The 22,634-nt window shown below is 46.0% G+C and overlaps 1 protein-coding gene across 1 annotated transcript in view; it reads right to left on the bottom strand.

Annotated features, from left to right (window-relative positions):
* Positions 1 to 5,516: 5,516 nt before the first annotated feature.
* Positions 5,517 to 22,634, bottom strand: part of LOC137431728 (diamine oxidase [copper-containing]-like) — a 70,037-nt gene continuing 52,919 nt past the window's right edge. The window contains exons 3-5 of the mRNA XM_068123361.2: positions 12,891 to 13,176; positions 7,339 to 7,471; positions 5,517 to 6,080 (exon numbers count right to left, since the gene is read on the bottom strand). Coding sequence (XP_067979462.2) covers positions 5,895 to 6,080; positions 7,339 to 7,471; positions 12,891 to 13,176 — 605 coding nt within the window. The 3' untranslated portion in view covers positions 5,517 to 5,894. The remainder of the gene's footprint in view (positions 6,081 to 7,338; positions 7,472 to 12,890; positions 13,177 to 22,634) is intronic.

Below are 22,634 nucleotides of genomic sequence, written 5' to 3'. Positions count from 1 at the left end.
TGAGAAGTGCAGGGAGGAGGGGGGGATCTCCTGCATCCTCTTTGATGGGCGGATTGACCTGACCAATGTGATGATGGAAGCTGAGGGCAGTGACCAATCTTTTCCTGCAAAGATCAAGGAAGAACACTATAGTGTTGTTAGTGAGCCTGGTAGCTACTATCTGTTCCACTTTACCCCAGAGAAAGCAACTAAAGAGGAGTCACATGCGGAGCAGATTGCTAAGGTCCTGTTTGCCTGGCTGAAAGAGAGGGGTTTTGATAAGACCTTGTGGGCCATTGGAGGAGACTCAACAAATGTCAACACTGGTGTGAAAGCTGGAGTAATGCGGAAGCTGGAGCTGCACCTGGGGAGAAAGCTGGTCTGGTTGGTGTGCAACCTGCACACTGGTGAACTTCCCCTGCGCCATCTCATTGTTCACCTTGATGGCCCTACTCTGTCAGACAACACATTTTCCGGGCCAATAGGAAAGCTCCTTGCTTCTGCTACAGACTTGGATATCAATCCAAACTTCACCCGGATCTTTGTTGGCCCTCCACTGATCAAGCTGTCTGACAAGGCCATTGAAGATCTCTCAACTGATCAACACTATGGCTATAAAATTGTCTATGCAATCAGGGATGGAGTGCTTCCTGCAAGGCTGGCTCTAGTGGAGATTGGACCAGTAAACCACAGCCGCTGGCTCACCACAGCGAACAGACTTCTCAGGCTCTGGGTGTCAAAGCATGGACTGAAAGGAAAGAACCACAAGAATCTGCAATTCATTGTGGAATTCATCATTGGAGTGTATTATCCATGTTGGTTCAACGTGAAAGTCAAGCACTCCTGGATCGAAGGGCCTAGGCACATCTTGTTTCAGCTGGACTGCCTCAAATCCCAGAGGAAGGAGGTGCTGGACCTTGTGATGCCGACTGTGAGAAGATCTGCTTGGTATGCCCACAGTGAAGCCATCCTCCAAACACTGCTGTGCTCTGAGGATCAGAAGGAGAGGACTGAGGGGGTGGAGAGAATCCTGGCCATCAGGGGAGAGGGGGGCCCAGACACTCAGCTGGGGGACTCCTCTGTCAGGACCAGAAAGACACCTGACATCAACTGTGATACTTCCAGCATTGGTAACTTGATCAGCTGGTCAGAAGGTGTGTCAGAGCCACCTCTCACCTGCTCCCTAAGCACCTCGGAGGTGAAGAACTTCATCAACACCCCCATGGAGGTACTCAACTGGCCTTGCCACACACAAAGCATTGAGAGGGTTGTTAAAATGGTGACTGAGGCTTCTGCTAAGTACTTCTCACAGGAAAAGAGGGATGAAGGAATCAGGGCTCAGGAGACCAGCAGGAGGCTGATGTCCAAGAATGAGTCAAAGAAGGACTTGTGCAACCTGGTAAAGTTCAAGAAGTAAGGAGATTGATCTTTGTAATTGTAACCAGTGATAAACATGCAGTTCACCTGTTAATAAATATGTACATTTGATTTGGCTGTGTCAATATGAATGATTTCCCTTATATCTTTTAATATCTTATAAAGGGGTTCGAAAGGGTAAAATTGGCAATTTAGAAATACAAATTGATGGAGGTTAGAGTTTTCCTATCCAAACAATAATCTCATATTTGAATTCCCCATAAAAAAACACATAATATAGACACCCCTCATGTTAGGATTTCCTTCAGATTCATTTTGGCACCTGAGTATGACCCGCCCTACCACCCATGGACCCATTATTTTTGTTGAGGGGCGTGTGCAGGAACCCTGAGCTGTGTGGCTGCACTTTTGCACTGCACTCTGCTACCTGTTGCTGCACCAGTACACCTATGGACCACACGTTCTGTGGCCTGGCACGTTTTGCTGGAGCAGACAATTGCTGCAAGCGTTATCTTGCCCTGCGGACCACTGATTCTAAGTGGCGTAAAAGTCACGCAGATGGACCATGAGATGGCCCTGCAAATAAAAAAAACGGACACAGTTTGTGCATTTTTTATGCCGGTGTGCCAGGAAAGAAGATCTCCAAGTTTTATTACGGCACACCGAAGACGAAGCAGGAAGACGCAAGAAGCAGCAGCCCAGCAGCAGCCAAGCAGCAAACATTCATTGTGCATTTTGATGATTGTGCATTTTTGTGCATTTGGGTGCATTTTCTATATGGTGTATTGGTGCAGTGCATTTATGTTTCTCTCCGCTCAAAATTCTTTCCCACAAAAGAACAGGTCCTGGGTTGTAGAACTGTAAATAATTAGATTAGTCTTGTAAATAACATGCTCCCCACCGGCTTTATGTATAGTTTGAGAATTCTTTCCGTAATTCGGTTCGCCGTGGGTGTGAATCTGTTAGTTAGTACACAATGCAGTAGGTGGAACATATTTAGTGTTGTAAAACTGTCACACGCAGGGTGTTAGATTAAATGTAGAGGGTAACCACACCTAAGTGTCACACGTAATTTAAAAAGTAGTCCTGACCCTTGCTCAAAACCGGTCGTGCTCACTTGTGTGGGTTCGGCTCAGGGGCGGGCCTGGCGAAGGAGGGGGGCAGTGTTGAGGTTTTGAGATTGTACATATAACATCATTAAAGGTTAAAGGTTTGCCCCCCATAGTTAGTCCACAAGCAATACGTAGGCCCATTAGAATTAGTTATGTCATAGTATGTGTAAGAGTAGGCCATTTCCCTAGTGATATCTGCGTTGTGTAAAGAATTGAGCTTAGGCCCTTTTCATTTTGTGGCCACCCTTCATTTTCATCCTGGGCAAACTCGATCCCTCGCCACATTTGGCATCCCTCAAGTTTGTTACGCTTTGGCCGCCAGCAGCGTTCGCTGCCCTTGGTTTCGCTCAAAACTAGTCGGGTAACCATGAGGTAGGCCTAAGAAGAGGGAGGAGCGCGAGGGTCGAGGTGTGGCCGCGTCAAGCAGCGCGTCAGAGGTTGTGACGGTAAGAGCAACAGCCAACCAGGGCTGAGAGGGCATGGCTTGATAGGGCGTGGTACAGAGCGTCTAGTAAGTTCGAGAGGGTTCGCTGGGCAAGGCTATATAAGCCAGCGCACAAAGCCTTGAACAGGACTGATGCAAAAGGACTTACAGGACTCGTGCGAGAGGACTTGATGAGGACTGGTACGAGGACAGAGTTGAGTTATGAGAAGGGAGAGGCAGGCACTCGAGTTGGGATAGAACTGATCTGGAGCACTCGTGTGAGAACTGCATTGAGAGGACCGGCGTGCACACGACAGTTTCGAGGCATTGATTGAGAAGCGCATTGAGAAGCACGTATTGAACTGTCCGTTTATTACGTACGTGGCTGAGCCGCAAGTGTAACCGCCAAAGCCAGCCCTACCGTTCGCCCTGTAATTACCCCGTGCACGAAAACGACACGTGGAGAGCTCCTGCCGTCTGTTCATGTACATGACAATACGCAGGTCTTGTCTTTTTCTCTCGGCTCCCCGATCTCTCTCCCTCCTCCCCCACTCACTCCACACTCGACCAATCACACTGCTCTCCCCCCATTCCACTCCGTACTTGACCAATCCCACTACTCTCCCCCCTCCTCACTCCATATTCGACCAATCCCATCTTTGCTCCTCCCACTACTTGCCCCTCCCAATTTCATTTCTCTTGTTTCCAGCCAGTATTAGGGAACTTGCCTTGACTACAGAGTTCAGAACTTTGCTTGGCTGTCAGTACTGTGTATGCTGGTGTATTTGCTGTGTCTTTATGATATTTCTTTGACTTGTTTCTCTACTGTACTAAGTAGAAGTTCTCCATTAAACTTCTTGAACGACAATCTTCTTGGAGGGGCCTTCGATCATTTGCATATCCTCCACAGTCCCAATGGGACATAAGGCTGCTACAAGCTTGCACCATTTATCTCTATCCTGAGCTACATTCTGTACTACCATAATCCTACGCCAATTTATTTTGGCCTGCCTGGTTTCCTCTTTCCTGGCATTGTCCATCCCAAAGCAACATTGGGGATTCGGTCAGGGGACCTTCTAAGCACGTGGCCAAGCCATTGGAGGCAGCTACACTTAATTTCAAGGGCAATGCTGTGGCAACCGGTTTTTTCATGCAAGTTTTTGTTGGAATGTTGGATATCTTATTAAGCCAGAAGATGCAGCAGATGTTCCTAAGGCATTCATTGTGGAAAGATTCCATCTTGCTCATATCTGACTTAATTACCTGTCAGCACTCAGCGCTATACAGAAGAACAGACTTGACGTTGCTGTTATAGAGTCTTATGTTTGTCTTCAGGCAGTACTGCTTCGATCCCCAGATAGAATGGAGTTGAGCGAATGCATTACAAGTTTTTCGGAGTCTTGCCTTGATGTCTTTATTGGTTCCATTGTCTTTGCTGATGAGACTGCCTCTGTATGTAAGCTCATCTCCAGTCTCTAGGGCTTCTCCGTTTACAGTAAAGGGTACACAGAAGGTGTGGTATTGATGTTCATAAACTTGGTGGTATTAGCATTAAAACCTGTCCTTCATCTCGCCTGTCAGTTCTTGCAAATGGGTGTTCCTTGATGACAAAACAACTAAATCATCAGCAAAGTCCAGATCTTCAAGTTGGGTGAAAAGGGTCCACTGGATGCCTCTAGGTCTATCTGAAATGGTGTTCCTCATGATCCAGTCGATAGTAATCAGAAAGAGGATAGGTGATATAATACAACCTTGGCGAACTCCAGACTCCACCGGGAACTGCTCTGATAAGTTCATGATGACACTGAATTCAAAGTGTTCATGGAATTTGCTTCTTAGAGTGATCACCTTCTGTAGAATTCCATAAGCTCTCAGTATCTTCCACAGGCCCGCTCTATGTACACTATTGAATGCCTTCTGGAAGTCAATGAAGTTGTTATGAAGAGGAGTATTGAAGCATTTGTTCTCTGAAGCATTGTGCAGTGATGTTACGTTGTGCAAAGATTTGGTCAATGCACCCTCTTCCTGCTCTGAATCCCGCTTGCTCCTGTCTCAACTTGAGGTCAATAACCTTGCCGATTCTGTTGAGGAGTATCCTACAGAAGACGTTGCTGGGGATTGAAAGTAGTGTTGTCCCCCACCAGTTATCACAATTACCAAGATCACCTTTCTTGGGTAGCTTGACAATGAGGCCTTTTGTCCAGTCAGCGGGGATAATGTCCTTGGTCCAACCCACTTTGAAGAGATCAGTGAGCACCCTTGTGGCAGTACTGATGTCAGCTATAAGCATTTCAGCATGGATGCAATCAATGCCAGGGGCTTTTCCACTCTTCGTGGCTTTAATCGGAACTCTGACTTCTTCTTCAGAAGGTTCATTATACGAACAGGTAATGGTTCGAACCTGACTCCTCTCATCCACAGATATTTCTCGTATTCCTGTATTTCAGTGAATCCGAATTGCATTCAGGAACAGAACAATTGTGATTAACCTTTTTGAAATTTCCATTCTTTCATCTAAATGATGAAAATTATGTTTAAAAGACTATTTGACTCACAGATTTCACACCAGCAATGGCAGGTTAAAAGTGCACTGCGACCTAAACTGAGTCCCTGTAAACACATACAGCGCATGCGCAAAAGGCCTTGTTTATTGTTTATACGTCATTTGTTTTATCATGTATTTATTTCATCATCATTTATTTCATCATTTCATCATTTATTTCATCTTGTTCATACGTCATTTCAAAAGTCAATTATTGACAAAGGAACTAGGTTCCACAGGTGAAATAATATAGAGATAAATTAATGGAGATGAGCATTCAGTTTAGAATTTGTGTGAGTAACCAAGTGTGTGAAAATTAACAGAAACGAGAAAATTTCCCAACACGTTCTCAGCCATAAGCAGACATCCATTTTCCAAAATAATAAAATGGCTCCATTGTCACGGAACATTCCTGAGCCTCTCCACGTGTAGTGCCTTCCACAGACCAAACAATATTTACTTATCTGGTCTTTCCTTGATCCGGTCTCACAACCACACCATCAGGGGAAGCAAGCGATGGATCCTCATCAAAGAAATTAAATGGACGAAAGAAAAACCCAACACTATTACCAGGGGTCGCAGTCGCAGGAATGTCCTCGGTGCTAGGCACATGAACAAAACCTGTTGTGATCCAAGCCACCAAGTCCTAAAAGTGAGGTAATCGGTGAAAAAAAGCCATAAAATAAATTCAATATCAGATCTGATTACACCATTCTCCAATCGCAAATCGGGTACTGCTGAGGGAGTTTCCTAAGGAAGGAATATACTGGGCTGTTTGACATTGTCTTGTTAATCCACACAATATTTAGGGCTCAGCCATGGACCTTTGCTCTATTGTAGTTGAAGGGATGCCAGGGCCACAACCCAGGATTTGCAGTTTGCAGAGCAATTTATGAGAGCAGAATTTTGGTATTTTTTGTCGGGGGGCGGCAACAATAGTCAACTCTTTGCGAAACACGTTGTGGGGTCTTTCACAACAAATAAATATCCCATCTGAGGGATGGTGCAATCCTTGATGCAATGCCCAGCCTATGAAGCGTTAATCCAATAGTTTATGGTCAGGCTGGGAATGAAACCAGACCAGACGGCTCAAAGGCAAGGCAAGCGCACTTTCTCTGCACCATAGTATTGAACAAGCATTGCATTCCCAGCAGAAGTCTGGAAATAATGTTCCACATGAATTATTTCAAACACTATTATTATTTATTACATGAATACATGAATCACACGAATGAATTTATTATGACATGAATTATTTTAGAACACTGCGCTGGCGAAGCGAAAAGCGGGGTTAATCGATCGGTTACGTATACTATAGGGAATTCGTGTCTGCATTTTAAAAAATCATTTTCTCAGCAACTGTTGGTCTAATTGACACAACATTTTCACCATAGTATGCATCTACTCATGTAAAAAAATTTAGTGATATTATGACGTCGTAGGTCACATGGTACGGGCGCCATCTTAGAAAAAACGACAAAATTTGGACCTCTATGTCTCCGAAACCGCTTCCTGGAAAAAATTGAAACATTTCTCATTGCAAAGAACTACGCATGGGGAATAAGTGTTAACGATGACGTCATTGGTGCCTACATTATGACGTCATAATTCGACAAGTACAACGCTTAGTCTGATCAGTTTGAAATTTATTGAGCGTGATCTGCGCAATTATATTGGACAATGTAAATTTCTGACGTCATAAGTCACTTGGTCTGGCAGCTATCGGATCAAAGAAGAAAACCCTTTAAAAAAACAGAAAAAGTTGGCTCGCACCAAGTCGACTGCATGGGGTAAGAAGTCTGTGAACACCATCTAGTCAATCAAGTACAGCTCTTTGAAAATTGTACCAAAATCAGTTAAATGGCTTCAACTTTTGTTTGCTCAAAGCTGTTCCTGAACCTTACCTTGTTTTCAATATTTTCATTGTCGTTGAGAAAATCGTCGAAATAGACGACTGGATCCCAAGGGTTGTTTTGATTGTACATGCTGCTACTGATGGTTTCAGTTTCTTTATACTTTGTTACAGCGACTTTATACCTAGAAGAAAAGGATAAAGAATCGTACCATATTATTTGCATTTGTTATGATATATTCATAATGGCTTAACCCCACAAATATTTGTATATGTTGTAGAGAGAGTTTGCTTCCATCACATAGATAGAAAAGTAACAATAAAATAGAATGTGAATAAATTCCCACATGGAGCAAGTGTGAAAAAGTTCTGACTCTACCTGGGATTCAAACTCAATGTCTATGTGAATAAAACATTGCAACAACCCACTATATTTCAATCTGATGACAGATTTATTCTGGTTCCATTTTACGATATAATAACCATTCCTTTTACGCCGTGAAGCATATAGGACTGCCGAGGCAGTTTCATTCGCTAAAGAGTGCAATCCTGGATGTGTCGCCACTCCGACACAGGATACTCGAATGGATTATTACCCCCAGTAAGCTGGTACTCATTTTGCCAACCTCAGAAGGATGGAAGGCTGAGTCAACACACCTGATTTTATTTACAAGGCATGACAGGGGCTCAAACTCAAGACCCTAAGATCTTTAGCCAGCCATTTTAACCGTTAAGACAACACCAGGCTTATTTTATGATACACCGTCTAGAAAATTATATTTTAAGGAGGATTTTAGAAATATCCACCTAAATTGTTGAGCGTTGGCCTATAGGAGGATTTTAGAAATAGCCACCTAAGTTGTTGAGCTTTGGCCTATGTTGAGCTTTGGCCTATGTTGACCTCCAAAAAAATTGGTGGTTGAATTCAATGACCTGATTTGCAGATCTTCTTCATATTTCAAGGCAATCAGATTAAAATGGAGGATTTTAGATATTTGGAAAGTCAGCACATCATGACTTTTCACCAAGCCAGAGGAAGCATAATCCTACATCAAAACAAACAAAAACTAGAACGTCACTATTTGACATCGCGATGTCGACCGATATGCATCCACCCTCATTATTACATCATTTCACACACTTCAAATTTGATGAAAATCCCTTCAGCTGTTCTCAGGTATCACATTTTACCTGACACGACCTCTTACCTTTGACCTTTGATGCCGAAGTCTAATCAGCTCATCTTTTCATCATAATACATACTTGTACCAAGATTGGTGAAAATCCCATCACTGGTTCACAAGTTAGCATCGTAACATAATTTTCACCTAATGGGATATCTGACCTTTGACCTCTTGACCCCACAAAGTAATCCATTTATCTTTACATCATTATACATACAGTGCCCTCAGAAAGTATTCACATCCATTGCTTTTTTTCACATTTTGTTGTGATACAGCCTGAATTTTAAATTGACTAAATCGAGATAATTTGTCACTGATCGACACATACCCCATGTCACTGACTGAATACCCCATGATGTCAAAGTAGATTTTTTTTTGGAATTTTTTCAACTTAATTAAAAATTAAAAGCTGAAATGTCTTGAGTCAATAAGTATTCAACCCCTTTGCTATAACACTCCAAATTGAGCTCATGTGCATCCAATTTCCTTTGATCATCCTTGAGATGTTTTTACAACTTGATTGGAGTCCACCTGTGGCCAATTCAATTGATTGGACATGATTTAAAAAGAAACACACCTTTCTATATAAGGTCCCACAGTTGACAGTGCATGTCAGAGCACAAACTCTCCCACGAAGTCCCAGGAACTGCCCATAGAACTACGAGAGGATTGTGAGAAGGTATACAGTCGTGGTCAAATATATTGGCACCCTTGCACTTTTTCAAATAACTCACAATTTTCTCTAAAAATAAGTTGAAATTGACAAAAGTATTTGGTCTCCACAATTCTTTATTTCCCTGTTAACCCTTTGAGTATGGATGACGTCCAGTGCCGCAACCTGCGAAAAAGTTTTGTGTACAGATGACGTTACTACACGTCATCGACTATACCTATAAATAGATCGTCAGTAGGTGGTTGCATTCCGGTAATGCCAAATTAATCCCGTACCGGGGGTATTTTTATTTTAAAAAAATCCCGCACTCAAAGGGTTAATGTTACAGAACCTTTGGTTTTTTTTTTATTCAGAACTTAATATATCCTTTTACATCAGAAAATAAAAAGAAATGGCATTGACAAAATTATTGACACCCTCGACTTAATATTTGGTAGCACAGCGTTTGGACAAAATAACTGCAGTTAAGCGCTTCCTGTAGCCATGAATGAGCTTCCTACACATCTCTACTGACAGTCTGGCCCACTCGTATTGTGCAAACTGCTCCAGTTCTCCCAGATTTGAAGGGTGCCTTTCTCCCAACTGCTGTTTTCAGATCTCCCCGCAGGTGTTCAATGGGATTTAGATCTGGACTCATTGCTGGCCATTTCAGAATAGTCCAGCGTTTTGTCTTGAACCATTCCTGGGTGCTTTTTAAAGTGTGTTTGGGGTCATTGTCCTGCTGCAAGACCCATGACTTTCAACGGAGACCTAGCTTTCTGACACTGGGTTGAACATTGGGCTCCAAATGCCTTGGTAATCTCCTGATATCATGATTCCATGCACACATTCAAGGCACCCAGGGCCAGAGGCAACACAGAAACCCCAAAACATCATGGAACCTCCTCCATGTTTGACTGTATGGAAGGTGTCATTTTCTTTGAATGCTTCATTTTGTTTTCTGTAAACATAGAGATGATGTGCTTTCGCAGAAAGTTCTAATTTGGTCTCACCTGTCCACAAAACATTCTCCCAGAGGGATTTTGGCTTGTTCAGGTGTGTTTTGGAAAACTCCAGTCAGGCTTTCTTATGTCTCTCTCTCAGCAGTGGGGTCCTCCTGGGTCTCCCACCATATAACCCCCTTTTATTGAGTTGGCGACAGATGGTGCGAGTTGAAAATGTCGTACCTTGTGTCTGAAGATCAGCTTGAATCTGTTTGGCAGTTGATTGAGGTGCTTTCTCCACCATTCGAACAATCCTTCGCTGCAATCTTTGATCAAGTCTTCTCATGCGGCCATGTCCAGGGGAGGTTGGCTGCAGTGCCATGGGTCTTAAACTTCCTGATAACATTGCGTACGGTGGACACAGGAACATCAAGGTCTCTGGAGATTGACTTGTAGCCTTGAGATTGTCTTTGCTTGGCTACAATCTTGTGTCTGACCTCCTCGGACAATTCTCTGTTTTCTTTGTTTTCTCCATGCTCATTGCGATACACACAGTGACACAAACAGCAGAATGACACCGTTTCTCCATTCAAACTGGTTGAATAAGTGGTTTTTTATATTGCAGGCACCTGGAACTCACCACAGGTGAGTTCAATTCCAAAGTAAAGGAGAATCACCTGCTTGAAATCTAATTATGTCTAACAACTTCTAAAAGGTGCCAATAATATTGTCCGGGCCATTTTAGGATTTCTGTGTGGAATAAGCTAAGATTTAGTAATTGCTTCAGCTTTTTTTGTTTTGTTCCACTGCAAACCATAGAAATACATTTGTGGATACCAAAATATTTTTTAATTTCAACAATTTTCTGGAAGAAATGGTGCATTATTTGAAAAATGTGCAAGGGTGCCAATATTTTTTGGCCACGACTGTATATTTGAGGAAGGATCTAAAACAATTTTGAGAGTGTTGAAAGTTCCCAAGAGCTCAGTGAGCTCCATCATTCGGAAATAGAAAGAATATGGAGCAACCCAGATTCTTCCAAGAACTGGCCATCCGACCAAACTGAGCAACCTGGCAAGATGGACCTTGGCCAGGGAGCAGACCAACAATGCAATGACCACTCTGACAGAACGTTACTGTGCCAGAGTTCCTTGGCTGAGATGGGAGAACCTGCCGGCAGACAACGGTCTTTGGAACGCTTCACAAATCTAGGATTTGCCAGACAGTGGCCAGACAGAAGCCACTCCTGGGAAAAAGGAGTATGTGAGCACGCCTGGAGTTTGCAAAAAGGCACGTGAAAGACTCAGAGTGAGGCAAAATATGCTGTGGTCTGATGAGATGAAAAGTGAACTCTTTGGCGTGAACGCAAAGCGCTTTCTTTTGGTGGAAACTGAGCACATCGCATCACCCATCTATCACCATCCCTACCTTCAAGTATGGTGGTGGCAGCATCATGCTATGGGGATGCTTTTCAGTGGCAGGGACTGGGAGACATGTAAGGATAGAGGGAACGATGAATGGAGCCAAATACAGGCAAATCCTTGAGGAAAACCTGCTTCAGATAAAGCATCCGGCATCTTCATCAGCAGAGGCATAAAGGTACATTGTCTGAGCATTTATCGATATGAACAAATCATTTTGTCCAAATCCATTTTTCTTGACCCTGCACTGCCTCCTGTGTCCCTGGTGATGAATATGATACACACAATCCTGTATGACCTTGAAGAAGGAAACAAGGAAGCCATTTGGCCCATCATTGCCATGTTGCCCTCTGAGTTTAAGTTTTGCTGTAGAAATGAACACAAATCTTCATGATGTTTCAATATAGTGTAAATACCACAATCTTGATAGGGTGACCCAACTTGTATTTCTTTTAACATAATGTGCCAAGTGGTTCTTAGTTGTCTGAAAAATGTTTTGAATGTGTTCGATGCTGGAACGCCGTCAGGTTCTAAAATTAGATCCAAACATAAAGTATAAATTCAAACATACTAGGGAAGTTTTTTAATTATTTATATTTGTACAAGAAAAGTTTTTTTTAAATCCTTGCTGTTTCAGGTATTATACAATTAATCACCAAGGGTCTTCATGGTTTGGTTCAATATCAGGTACGAGTGACGGATAGCTGGGTCTGGTTTCAGGCAACTAGTGCACCCACTCCGAACAGGAGTGGCAGGATGGGTTATGTTATTATCCTCTCTGGGGTATATTGATGACAGTAAATCTGGGCTCAGGGTTCAAGAACATCAGAGGTGTATTCAATTTGTAAGTTTCTGTCCTCCCACTCTCTCTCTGTGGTAATAAACCTATTGTTCATGAAAACGTGTACATGGTAATTTGAGGTATGGGACTTTGTCATGAAGCTTGATGGAATTGGCGTTAAAAATCCGGCAATGGGCCGATTGGAAAACGCAAAACGCGCATTTGGCGCCATTCAAAATTACATAATGCTATTTTTTGGGGGAGGTTTGTACGGGCTTGTTTAAACGTTACTTATAATTTAACACTCAACCCAAACAAAGCCAATGGAAATCTGGCACAACAAAGCTGGACAGTGTAGTACATTCAGCAGAGGCCTATGTGGGCCTAATGTGCTAGGTCTGGAAACAAGATGGCGGCCATATTATTTCCTCTCTCAGCCCGGCACTATAGTGGGTGGAGTCAAGCAACATGTGGGTGTGGTCTGACAGCTGTCCAATCAATAGGTGCACATTTCAAAAATCGACCCCCCGGACAAGAACCCCAACAACAACAACAACAACAAATGTAATGCCCTCATTAACCCGTGACAAAAAATAATGCACATAATCTTGGTGTCGGGTACCTGTTCCAAGTGACACCTTTCTCCTCCCCATAGCCCTCAGGGAGAATTGGCTGGGTATGTGAGTTTAGTTGAAGTCGGTATCCACGACTATGGCCCCAACGGTTTTCTTTCTTGGGATTATAGAATACAAGGTAAGGTAGAGTTGTACCGTGTCGGAATGCAGCTTCGCCTTCATGGTTCACCACCCGCCTGTGGACCCATGGTTGAATGAGCCAACGACCAGGGCTCCACGGGTGACTTATGTTCTCAAACTCCCTGCTCACTGTCATGAAGCTGTTTTGGGCTCCTGAATAGCAAAGTAAAAACATGGCTCATGGAATAAATGTATAATATGGTAACAGTTGTATAAAATACATATACACTGATTAGCAAACACTTTTGAAATCCACCACCGAATGAAATGCTAAACTGATGACAGCCTGAAAATATTTTGGTAAACCTTATTCTTTGAGCAAAATCATCTTTGAATTGACTGTAAAGTATGTGATCGACCCAAACTTTATTCCTCTTATCAAAGTTTTATTTATATAAAAATATTGCGTGATGATAAGACCAGGAAGCAATACTTGGACATTGGCCAATATAACATTTGTACAGATTTGCATAATCTTTCTATAAAACTATAAGATTATATGTATATAACTATATATACATATACATAAATATATATATATATATATATATATATATATATATACATATATATATATATATATATATACTACTGTGTTCAAAAAGTATCCGACCTTTATTTTTCGTGCGTAAAAAAAAAAGAAGCTAGGGAGGCGTTGATTGGTGCACGTATGTAGGCGATCCTAATGCACACGCGTGAATTTTTTCCCACCTGCAGAAGCTGTCATTCGACGGCAGACCGCCGATGAGTGAGGACATGTAAGTGAGCGCCGTCGGATTTTCGTTTTTGACAAAATGACGGAAAAACCTGAACAACGCTACTGCATCAAATTTTGTGTAAAGCTTGGCGATTCCCAAGTGGAAATGATCCGCAAGATTCAACACCGTTCATTCCATTATGAAGGAGGATTTGGGCTTCAGGAGAATCTCAGCGAAGTTCGTACCAAAGCTGCTAACGATTGAGCAGAAGCAACTCCGTTTGGAGATCGCACAGGACATGCTGGAGACTGTGAACAGCGATCCCAGCTTCCTCAACACAGTGATCACTGGCGATGAGTCCTGGGTTTATGGGTACGACCCAGAAACCAAGTTGCAGTCATCACAATGGAAGCATCCAACATCTCCGAGGCCAAAAAACACAAAATTTGATGCAGTAGCGTTGTTCAAGTTTTTCCGTCATTTTGTCAAAAACGAAAATCCGACGGCGCTCACTTACATTTCCTCACTCATCGGCGGTCTGCCGTCGAATGACAGCTTCTGCAGGTGGGAAAAAATTCACGCGTGTGCATTAGGATCGCCTACATACGTGCACCAATCAACGCCTCCCTAGCTTCTTTTTTTTTACGCACGAAAAATAAAGGTCGGATACTTTTTGAACACACTACGTATATATATATATATGTCGGAAACATGCTTTTAATTATACCGTTTGACTTATCTAATCATTGTTTGCATTTAATTAGTGTTTGCTTTATAAAAGAAAATATAGAATTAAGCTTCCTATGGCTTCAACTGTGCTTTGCAGCCAACTCACTTGCTTCATGGTTGAAAATGTTGCTGATTACATTTTCCAAAACTGCTCGCTGAGAAAGCCTCCCCAAAGAGATATATCTTTCACAAGTCTTACCCTTGTCCAAACCCAAGGCCTGGTTAACATCTGTTTAAGATGATAAGGGCTCAAGGGAATGTTGCATTAGCCTTCTCCCACGGTTTTCCCTTGAGCTCAGCATTCCCCAGGATAGGACGAGGGTGGGGGCTGTTAAGGCCCACTCTCTCTCTCTTTGTTTCACCATGCTGAGCTTGCAAAGCTAGCGGAGATCCTTATCACACTCTGCACGTATATAAGGAACGTCCTTCAACAAGGAACTTAGGAGTGTCTGGGACTTATGCTGTTCAATTGAATTGTATATTCCCTTCATCCTCCACAGCTGTGTTGGTTTTTCGAATAAACGCCTGTTATTCCTTGAACTCTAATTGTGGATCCTGGTTCGATTCCCGACATACTGGTGTCAGGAGTGGGATACAGCTCAAGGCGAGGTCGGCGGAACGGGCTCTACAAGGCGGAGGGGAGAGGCTGGCGCCAGCAATTTGTTTTGTTTAAAGGTGAGCTTTTATGCTGAGGGTCGTTTCAAATTTGAGCTTCTCTCTCTCTCTCAGATTTTGCCCGTTCCCCCCTCATCGCTTGTGCTTGTATCACAAACAAATTGTAAGTACAGGCCGTTTTGGCCTCGGAGTAACGGGCTGATTATTGATCTACCAAGGGTAACGTTACGGGGTAGATCTACCAAGGGTAACGTTACAGTTAGCAAGAAGAGGGGGAAAGTGAGGCTAGGCTGCCGCAGGGCAACGCCGTAACCAAGAACTTCCCAGGAAGGAACAGCCCAGAGCAATAAGATGGGGAACATGTCCGGAAAGGAGGGGGAGCCCCTCAGGAATACCCCGGCATTTTTTATGTATAACAAACATCATTATGCCACTGTAAGACCAGGGTAAGCATGGGCTGAGCTAACCAAGGATTTCAGTGATTCGTGGCCAGAGGAGGGATCATTTGCGCTCGGAAAATTAGAAGCGCTGTATGGAGCTCTAGACAAGCTAGAGAAGGAGAAGAAATACTTCCCACCCGATTATTGGAAGGTGTACGGGTGGTGGAAGGAGGAAGCAATGAAGCGACAGGCGGCATCAAAACAGGCTAGCCTGGCAGGAGAAGTGCTGAAACTTCAAGGGCAAAGGAAGCAGGCAGACAAAGTACAGGATAAAACAATTAAGGAAATAGTCAAGCAAGCGAACCAGCGACTGATGCCGCTGGTTCTGGATTCGGACCAAGACCCCGCGGTAGGGGAGGTAGTTACCAGACCCCTACCCTCCCAAGATCTGAGCCCTGTCCCCGGGCCCAGGCACCACCCTCCCTACCCCCACCCCTGTTACCCCAGGGGTTAGGCCCCCAGAGAGGTAGACCAGCTGCTCCCCAGGATCACCTTAGCCCGGGTAACCCATTCAGAGGACAAGGGGCTAACGGGGCAGACAGCGGGACAGACACCCCAAGGTTCCCGCCACCGATAGGACCGGGAGGACTATACCCCTCGCTGATCGGGCTTACTGGGAATGAGACTCCACAGACTATCACCGGAATGTTCCCTGTCAACACCATAGGCATGAGGGACACTCTAGGACTGGAACAACCCATCGAGATTAGGGTACCATGGAAGGAAACTGATTTGACTGCTATGCAAGAATGGGTGAAAACCTTGCTGGTAGATCAGCCAGGCCAAGTACCCGAATTTATGCGAATATGGATACAAAATTCAAGCTCAGATTGGCGGGACATCTGTCATATGGGAAAAGCTATATTTCCCGCACGGGTATGGGAACAGGCGAAAACAAATGGAGCTTGGCCAGATGTGGAACCAAATCCATACCCACCCTTTGGAGAGTGGGTCGCTATGGTCGAACAACTATTGGGTGGCGTACGCACCGCTTTAATGCCAGCCGCAGGGCCCGATTGGAACAAGATATATGCCCTAAAACAGAAACAAGGCGAGGCAGTGGTGGACTGGAGAGAACGAGTAGAGAGGGCAGTGTTAAAGTGGGGAGGACTGGGCCAGGCACGAGCACAAGATCTCCCCCGCGCCGTAGTGAACAACTTTATGGTAGAAGGAATGAGACCCGCAATAAAGAAGCGCATCCAATTAGTCTTGATTGGGTGGAGGAATACCCCGACTGATCAATTATGCGAGGCAGCCGAACAATGTAGTGACTGTGACGATAAGAAGGCTGATGTAAAAGAGGACATACTGCAGATGTTATTCCAGGAGAAACAGGCCCAACTCAGTCACAATAAGAAGGGAAATCGAGATCAGGTACGTGCCCAGAATCGGAACACCAGGGCAGACCCCAACGAAGAATGGGGCTGCGACAACTAAAACGAAAATGACTTTGACGACAACGACAATGGACTAGTCGACATGCGGACGCAGGGGCCCCCTCCCCAAAACTGGAACACACAGGGACCCCCTCCCCAAAACTATGGGTCTTTCCCAAACTATTGGAATCATAATGGGATGAATGGGACCTGGCCGCCACAATGGGGACAGCAGAACCAACAGCCAGCTCGGCGTCCGAGACGACAGGGTCCGCGTAACAACAGCGGACACCCCGCACCCTCAGCTCCACCGATTCCGCAAGGGGCATGCTTTCTTTGCGGACAGATGGGACATTGGAAACGCGACTGTCAAAAGTTCCGTAAGGGGCCCCCGCCGCAGGGCAATCAAGTAGCCTATTGACGGGACGACTGCGGGTCACCCAAATAATGCCCCCTTTTGACTATGACACCTACAGAGGAGCCGACCTTGACTCTGGACGTGGACGGACGACAACTAGATTTTCTTGTTGATACGGGGGTGACCCGCAGTACTATTAATGAAGGGCAATTACCATCCTTGCGCCCTACACATAAGAACGTTCAAATAATGGGCGTCTCGGGCTTACCCCAAGCGCTTCCGATTTCAGAGGAGGTGAGAGTGGTGTGCGGCCCGCTAGAGGCCAAGCATGCTTTCTTAATGACCACCACCGCCCCGACTAACTTGTTGGGACGGGATTTACTTTGCCGTTTGGGCTGCCAAATTTCGTGCACAGAGCAGGGAGTTTTTGTAGACGTTGCAGAATCTAAACGCAACCTGTTAATGATGGCAATGTCTCGCCCCGGCCCCACCGCATATTGGTGGAGCCTGGATGAAGGGGCTTTGGCCACTTGGACACACATCATAGACACTGTGTGTTCCAAGGACCAGGAGTTGCGAGATTGGCTACGACTACACCGAATTAGAACAGACATAAAGGACGCGACACCCCACTGCATGGCTTATTACGATGCCAGGGGCGAGGACGAAGAATACCGAGAGAAGGTTGAGGAATCGCTAGGTAAACGTTCGACCCTACACTTGTCACGAATATGGATCGGTCGTGAGGGGATAGGCGCCGAGGTAGCCCTATCTGCGGATCAGCGTGCGCTGTCCCGATACCCCGCAGGAGTGGACGCTCATGTCACCCTCACTACCGCCCAAGGGTGGCCGCCGGAAAGTGTAGGCTGGATGATGGGACGCTTACAAGAAACTCCGATCCATGGCCTTTGGAAGGTGGGCCATTGGACAGTGAGATCGCTCGTCAACAACGAAGGGTATGTGATTAACCTTAAGACACAAAAGAGAGAAGGGGAGTTCGAAGAGGTAGACCTGCCCCCTAAGGGCACCCATGTCGTGAGAGTGGTATCCAGGACCCCGGGCGAGTCCGATGACATTTTAAAGGAGGTTCCGGCCGATTTGTGGACCAAACATGAGAACGATGTCGGTCGAATTCGAGATGCCGAACCTTTGGTAATACCAGTGAAACCCGGGATGCCCCTCCCAAATGTGAGACAATATAAATTACGGCACGAGGCCGATGTGGGTATAGCACCAGTAATTCAATCCCTGATAAAACAGAAAATAATTGTGGAAACTAACAGCCAATGCAACACGCCAATATTGCCGGTAAAGAAACCGAGGAAAAATAAATGGAGTTTGTACAGGATCTGAGGGAAGTGAACAAATTAATACGAGGCATACACCCAGTAGTACCAAATGCGGAGGCCCTCATGACGTCTATCCCACCGGACGCAACACACTTCACTGTTATTGACCTGTGTTCCGCATTGTTCTCCATGCCTATTGCACCCGAGTCACAATATTTGTTCGCCTTCACCTACAGAGGATGCCAGTACACCTGGACGGTGTTACCCCAGGGGTTCTCTGATAGCCCCACCCTGTTCTCCCGGGCGTTGCACTGCGACCTAGCGGACGTGGAACTAAAGGGGGGATCAGTGTTGTTGCAATACATTGATGATTTGTTGATTTGTTCCCCCTCCAAAGAGGCCTGCGAGGAGGACTCTGTGGCCCTGCTAAAGGCCTTAGCGGCCAAGGGCCACAAGGTGGGATGAGAAAAGCTTCAATTTGTACGGCAGGTCGTAACTTACTTGGGCCATGCCATTTCGCATGGCAAACGAGAACTGGATGCCGGACGGGTGACTGCTATCATGGCAATGCCGCGGCCGTGCACGCAACGGGAGATGTTGCGCTTCCTAGGTATGACGGGTTACTGCCGCTCTTGGATATAATTGACTATGCGCTACTTGCTAAACCACTGTACGAGACTACCAAATCGGAAGCCCCGAACGAATTGATCTGGACAGACGACCTGATGCGCTGTTTCGAGGGCCTGAAAAAAGCATTGGTTATGGCACCGACTTTAGGACTCCCCGATTACGCGAAGCCATTCACCCTTTACACTCATGCGGTGGGGGGTTTTGCCCAGTCCGTATTGACACAGACTCATGGGGACAAGGAGCGACCGGTAGCCTACTTCAGTAAAAAGCTAGTCCCGGTCGAGCAAGGGTTTCCGGTGTGCCGGCAAGCCGTGGCAGCGGCCAGGTACGCAGTGGAAAGAACAGCGGACATCGTAATGGGACAACCGGTAACGTTATGGGTGCCACACTGCGTCACTTCGCTGTTACTACAGCGAAAAACACAACACTTGTCTTCCACCAGATTAATGCAATACGAAACCGCACTGATCACCGCAGCCAACGTCACTGTTGAACATTGCACTACACTCAATCCGGCCTCACTGATGCCCACACCAGAGGAGGGTGAACCCCATGTGTGCGTCGAGGTAGTGCAGCAAGTCTCTACGGTGCATCCGGATTTGAAGGACGTTCCCCTTGACAACCCCAATTGTGTATATTATGTCGACGGATCGGCTATACGTGCATGGGATAGCTTTCTGCTATCCGGGTATGCGGTGTGCACTGATAACGAGACGGTGGAAAGCGGACGCCTTCCACCTACCTTTTCTGCCCAGCAGGCGGAGCTATGCGCCATAACTAGCGCATGCAACTTGGCAGCAGGCCTCGCCATCAACATTTACACGGATTCAGCTTACGCACACGGGGTACTCCACAACAAAGGAGCAATCTGGAAGATGCGAGGCTTTCTCACATCTGCAGGTTCGGTTATAAAGAACAGTGATTTGGTCGAAGGGCTACTCCAAAGCATTTTACTTCCCCGCGCTATCGCGGTGGTTAAATGTCGCGGCCACCAAAAAGCAGACACTGACGTTGCTCGGGACAACGCCAGGGCGGATGCAGCGGCAGGAAAGGCAGCCAACCAACAGGTAGGATGAAACATGCCGGTGGTGACATGGGCAAAAGGGGCTCTCGCACAGACTGCCAATGTACCGACCTCAAGGCCAACCACCACACCAACTAACGACGACGTTTTAAAACTGCAAAACGCAGCAACAGCAGACGAACACGATGACTGGATAAAACGAGGGGCTATGCGCCCCAGGCCAAATGAGATGTGGACCCTTTACAGAAAACCAATAGCACCTAAGGAACTACTGCCTTGGCTGGCACGCATGGCACACCAAAATGGCCATGTGTGCCAGAGGGGGGTGATGGAACAGATAAACTATACTTGGGCGGCACCGGGACTGTCACGTATCACATCAGACGTGTGTCGGTCATGCGTGATTTGCCAACAACACAATAGGGGGGCACCACCAAGGCACCCACACAACGCGGGCCATCCCCAACCTTCTGGGCCGTTCGCCCATATCCAGTTCGATTTAATAAATATGCAATCAAGTATGTCATTTAGCTACATTTTGGTAATCGTGGATGTGGATATGTTCACAAAATGGGTCGAGGCCTACCCATGCATTAAGTCAGACGCCCCGACAGTAGCTAAGCGCCTCGTGCGGGATTTCATGTGCAGATTTGGAATTCCCCAGAAAATTTCTTCAGACCAAGGGGGCCACTTCCCGGGAGAGGTAATTAAAGGTATCCTGAAGGTGTTGGGTGTAAAACAATCCTTCCATTGCGTTTACCATCCGCAATCGTCGGGACTTGTGGAACGCACGAACGGGACCCTGAAACTCAAGTTAGCAAAGATCTGTGCAGATACAGGTTTGAAGTGGCCGGAAGCTCTCCCGCTTGCATTGATGAGCACTCGTTCCACCCCTGGTCGCACCATGGGTCTTTCCCTCCACGAGATATTGATGGGGCGGCCTATGAGTTTGCCTGTTTCGGCCCCGATGGAGATGTCCAAACTTGATTTGCCTGTAATGGATGACATGCTTTTAAAGTTTTGTATAGGATTGTCCAACGTGGCGCACAGCATTCACGCTCGAGTACGAGAGGCGTTGCCTGAACCAACAGGCCACGCCATCCACAACTTCCAAGCCGGTGACCGCGTGCTCGTGAAGCACTTCACCCGCAAGAACGCCCTGGAACCAAGGTCGACGGGACCATTCCAGGTATTGCTGACTACACCAACCGCTGTCTTTTGCGAGGGTAAGCCCTCCTGGATCCACGCCACGCACTGTAAGTTGGCTATCCAAGCACCAGACACTACACCACAGTAATGATGTTTCCAGTCACATGTGCAATGCTACTGATAGCGGCAGCATCTATTGGTAGCGTGGTAAGGTGGGGCACAGATCATGAGTGGGACACACAAAACCTCACCGTGACATTGGGACAGGAGATATCATTACCATGTTTTGAGGAAAAATTGCACAAAAATTGGATAGGCGTGAGTTGGACGGTGTTGGATGGAAATATATGGGACCAGGTACTGTGGAAGCAACTCATGTCCCTTGGGTGGGGCCAAGTCCGCACCAGAGAAGAGGTCCAACCAGGGTACACATGGGGGACACCTGATTTTAAACTACAGACGCGCACACACCTAGAGAGAGGCACGACTATGAGGATTCGATGTCAAGCATTGACTACGTGGTTTTTTAAGTATGGTGATATCGCGACCATCGAATACGTACTCACACCGCACCCCCAGGACAAGGCCCCAGAAAAGGATGCAAACACATATTGGAGGGTAGCAAGAGAGGTGGCGGCCATCCAAAATAGGACTCAGTGCTGGTCATGCATGCACTTTCCCCATACCAGCACCACTGGGATACAAATGATAGTGCTACCCTTGTCTCTTAACGATCTTTGCTCACAACCTATCGATTCCCCATGTTTAGTCACCACTCTGGAAAGAGAGGGGGTTAGTAACGACAAGAGTTGTAACCGGCAGTTTAACATTCCCCCCACCTCCCCACTCCCCACCCTCAGCAAGGGCCTAACAAAAGGCCCTGCACACATTTTTCTCTCTCTGCCCCCTCTGCACGTGTGCATGATACGCTCTCTTGGTTTTTGGACATTGTTGACCTAGCATGTGTTTTCATGACTCTCTCTCTCTCTCTCTCTCTCTCTCTCTCGCTCTCTCTCTCTCTCTCTCTCTCTCTCTCTCTCTCTCTCTGTCTCTCTGCAGGGTTCACCTAGCACGTGCCTGCATTATTCCTGCTCCTGGCTTTGGACTCTGTTGGCAGTACACGTGTGTTCCGCTCTAGGCCGGACCTTTCACAGGCCTCTACACATGTTACTCTCTCTCTCTCTCTCTCTCTCTCTCTCTCTCTCCCTCTCTCTCTTGGGCCTGGACTTTGTGACTGAGCACGTGCCTGCATGATCATTCTCTTGCTCTTTCTGCCGGCCTCACTCAGTACGTACCTGCATTA

The sequence above is a fragment of the Myxine glutinosa genome, chromosome 7 (assembly GCF_964187855.1).
Source record: "Myxine glutinosa chromosome 7, kmMyxGlut1.1, whole genome shotgun sequence".
In the NCBI taxonomy this organism is placed as follows: domain Eukaryota; kingdom Metazoa; phylum Chordata; class Myxini; order Myxiniformes; family Myxinidae; genus Myxine; species Myxine glutinosa.
The sequence above is the reverse complement of the archived record's forward strand: the minus strand, read 5'-3'. Positions and strand labels throughout refer to the sequence as shown.